The sequence below is a fragment of the Lactuca sativa genome, chromosome 9 (genome assembly GCF_002870075.4).
Source record: "Lactuca sativa cultivar Salinas chromosome 9, Lsat_Salinas_v11, whole genome shotgun sequence".
Lineage (NCBI taxonomy): Eukaryota > Viridiplantae > Streptophyta > Magnoliopsida > Asterales > Asteraceae > Lactuca > Lactuca sativa.
The window spans coordinates 24431384-24435729 of NC_056631.2; the positions used below are offsets into that span (position 1 = coordinate 24431384).

Below are 4346 nucleotides of genomic sequence, written 5' to 3' on the forward strand. Positions count from 1 at the left end.
TTAAATGAACGAACATGAACAAGCAAATTCATTCGTTTATCTATTCGTGTTCGTTCGTTTGTTCGGCTAACTTAAATGAACGAACATGAACAAGCCTTCGTTCGGTTCATTTACAACCGTACTTATGATAGTATCAAGTTAATTTCATGGGATCTTCATGACACTAAGTAGATGGTGATACTACAACATATGGTTGAGAACTGATAACATGATCTGTCTACACAAATACAACTAGCAAACATAGAGATGGATTAATGATAGATATCCATAAGAAAGGTTCCGATGGCAATATTCAACTTATCACATGTTCTAAGAAACATAGTATATGAGGAATAATGTTGATCGTATTGAATACAGAGGGCGTTATTCCAAACTTTCATATCAACTCGCAAATCATCAAATTGAGATTGAATGAATTTCTTATGAAATTCAAAATTTTGAATCCAACTCCTCAAAATGGCATTGATATTAGTTTATATGCTAGAAACAACAGAGGGCAATTGAGCTTCAAGAAATGGAAGTTATTGATCGAGAGAGAATCCTTATACAAAAAAACGTCTTGTCAGAAGTTGGAATTGGTGTATGGATCATTCAACATTTAAACCTGACATAATTGAGGCATGTCATAGTATTCGACCATTCAACATAATACATCCACATAGTTTACATTTACACAACAATATTTTAATCAACAAGTTGAACACTTATTTATAAAAGATTGTCATGACATACATCAAAGTTTCCAACCTGGTAAGACTTATATGTGTTCCATCATCCTCTTGTATTTGCACCCCACATACAAAAATAAATGGCATGTTGCATCATGTATTATTGATGAATGCTTCAAAAACATAAATGACACAAAATATAATATATATTTATAGCTATTCTGATCTTAATATTTATTGTCATAGAACTTTTTTGCTTTAGTACAGCTGAACCAGTCAAATCAAAACTCCAAGTCAACTCCATGGCATTATGTTCGCCAAGTACTTTCAGTTGAGAACTTAAATATAAGTTGAAAACATCCAATAGAAATATGTTTGATAAAGTAAATTCGAACTCTGAAACTTAAATAGTTAAAAAATACCTGTTAAAACAATAAAGCAAACTTTATTCGAACTCGATCCAAAGAGATTAACCTATACTTTTGATCCCTAAATCTCTACGGTAATGACCATTTTTTTTGTCATTAGGCCACTATTTTCCATCATTAAACCTCCGATGCAGTGACCATTATTTTTGGTCATTAAGCCTCTAATAAAGCCTCTAATAGTCGCCTATTTTTGGTTACTAATACTTGTTAAGGGTTTAAAACGCTATATATGTAAATTCTAATTGTTATACCTTCAGAGTTTAATTATATACCATAAAGTTTGGCTCAATCAAGTTTGAATTACTATTATATAAAATTTAAGACTTGTTTGTAACATTAGTCAAAACTTGTTTATAATAATTTAAAAAATTATTAGTGAATTTGCCATTAATGGTAATAATAAACCGACTATACAAGTTTGAGGTGTATGGTATTTTTGGATCAAATTTAAGTGTGCATTGATGAGTTGTTCTTTTGGTGAAGGGAAGGCCCCAACTACTCCACTGTCTACAACACATGAGCGATTGTTTGATTTTTTTTTCTTTATAGATACGTATTATTAAAATAAAGTACAAACCATTAAAGCCATATTAATATCGATATAAAAATAGATTTATACAGGAAATAAATGTCCACAGCTGTATACTTGTTCTCCTATATCCTCTCCCCCTTTTACTTTATACATAAATAATTTTTATTGTAAAAATAAATTTTAATATCACTAACCTAAATCTTACATAATACAAATTATAAATATTTAAATATTTTATTTTGAAGTATTGTTTTCGGTAAATACACATAAGATAAAAAAAGCAACATCCAGAGTTTATCTAGAACATCATCTACTTTGTTTTATTGAGTGAATTCATAAATGCATATAACGTATGGTTTTCGGGTCTTTTGTAATAAGAAAAAAAAAACATTTTTTGTGTCGCTATTCCATTGTAAAATAGAAAACGCACAACAACCAAAATAAATACACACACAACTCAACTACTATAAACATGAAAACATTTAAGTATTATTGCTATAAATAAAACAATCATTTTAATGGAAATAAAAATTGACCTTTTTCTTTTTACTTTTTTTTTTTTCTTTCGTTTTCATTCTTGAATGTTGAGCGTTGAGATGTCGTCGACGTCGTGAAGCCAACCGTATTTCGCCATGAAAGGGTTCTCTAAGGTCAGCGGTGGGTAGCTTTCGATGTTACAGTCTTTCCATACATTCCCTTCACCTTCAAGATCTCGCACCACTTCCCATAAGCAACTGTTGCACTTGAACCCGGCTCCGAAGCTGATCATGAACAGTTTATCACCTTTCTTCAGCCTCTTCTTCGTCTCCATGTAGCCGAGAACATACCAGAGACTACTCGCCGACGTGTTTCCAAACCGGTGGAGTGTCATACGTGCTGGTTCTATGTCAAATTGGCTGAGGTTCAGGCTCTGAGCGACGGCGTCGATCACGGCTTTACCTCCGGTGTGCAGACAGAAATGGTCTATGCCGGTTTTGAAGTTGATCATGGGTCGAGTCGCGTAGAATGACTTTCCGAAGACGTTTTGGAGAGTTTTCCGGGCAAATGAGAGGGCGGCGAAACGGAGGAGTTCCCGCAGTGGGAGGATCTTTGGTGCGATTTCTTTTAGGTTATCGACGAAGGCTCGGGTGGCTGTTTTTGGTAGGGTTTTACCGAGGTGAAACCCGACTCGACCTTGAGCGTCTTCTGTTTGTAAACAGCAGCCATAAGCTTCATCTTTAGAACCATGGTGGGTTCGAACCAAAACCTTGAGCTTGAACATGGACCTGTGAACCAGACTCGGTTTGTTTGTTAAGATCATGGCGCACCCACCTGACCTAAACAAGCAATTCGATAGTATCATCGACCTGTCGTTACCGGAATACCAATTCGGAGTTAAACATTCGGATGTCACCACCATCGCCAATTGATTTCTCTTCGACTTAAAAATACTTTGAACGAGATTTATCGAGATTAAACTCGCACTACACCCCATCCCGGACAAATTGTACGTTTTCACATCATGTCTCATTTTGTATCGGTTCACGATTCGAGCGGATAACGACGGCATGCAGGTCAACATCGAGACGTTGACCACCAGAACATCGATACTATCCGGCTGAACGCCGGTACGCTCGAGGAGTTTTCCGATACTATTTATGAAAATCTCTTCCATCTCGTCGATCGCATCATCATGAGTAGGGTTTTCTTCACGTCCTTCAAACATCATTTTTGGGGCGTAGGTTTCTTCTCCAATGCCGGAACTTACGATGGCTTTCAGAAGGAACTTATACTCGTTAAGACCCAAGTTCGTGTTCCTCTTGATAATGTCGCCGGAAAACTCAGTGCTTAGTTTCCTGTCATCCGAAGGTTTGTAGAGCTGGTAATCGAGTATGTAACAGTTTTGATGCCTTCTTTTTTCAAGAAAGTTGAGGAGAATGCAGAAGAGATAGAAGAGAGGAAAACAAAATACGATGGTCAAAACATAACCCATATCAGAAATTCAATATAGAGAGACAAAAACAAATAGATATATATAGTGAGAGAGGCAGTTGGGAGAGAGAGAGATGTATGTATGTATGTATGTTTGCAAGTTTCTTTACGTTGTGTGTAATTGGAAGCTAATAGACACATTGGTATAAAAAGGGGTGTGTAGCGTGTACAACTTGCATGCCTCACTAGTATTGTATAAATTATTAATATCACAGGTAGACTTTTGTGAGATAACTTTGACCACATCTCTCAAATATTTATAGATAAAAAGTTTTTTTTTTTTTTTTTTTTTTTTTTTTTTTTTTGAAAGAGTTTATAGATAAAAAGTTGAAATACGTCATCATGATTTTCATTTTTCTTTTTAACTAATTGCTATTTGATTATTTATAACCACTAACTAAATATCGGCTTGAAAAATTATTGATCATTTAATATATAGTACATGGACCACGGTCATTATTTTTACGCTTATATATTTTGTTATATCTTTTTAGTTATATTTAACTTTTAAATATTTATTATTCCTTTACTTATTATTAATGAAGTGTATTATATATTTACTGTTATTTAATTTATAAAATAAAAATTTATAACAATTATAATACTTTTTTTGTGACATTTTTTTATTATTTATATATTCAAATGAATATTATATAGTTGTAGGCTGCAAATATATATGCCGTGAAAAACCAACAAACATGTTACCAACTGAAACCAAAAATATTGGTAACAAAAAATGTTAGTAAC

General features: G+C 33.7%; 1 protein-coding gene across 1 annotated transcript; it reads right to left on the reverse strand.

The window, feature by feature from the left end:
* Positions 1 to 1968: 1968 nt before the first annotated feature.
* LOC111881146 (3-ketoacyl-CoA synthase 12) lies at positions 1969 to 3778 on the reverse strand. Its single transcript, XM_023877540.3, has one exon. It carries the CDS (start codon positions 3598 to 3600, stop codon positions 2200 to 2202), a length of 1401 nt encoding a protein of 466 aa, XP_023733308.1. The 5' UTR covers positions 3601 to 3778; the 3' UTR covers positions 1969 to 2199.
* Positions 3779 to 4346: the final 568 nt, after the last annotated feature.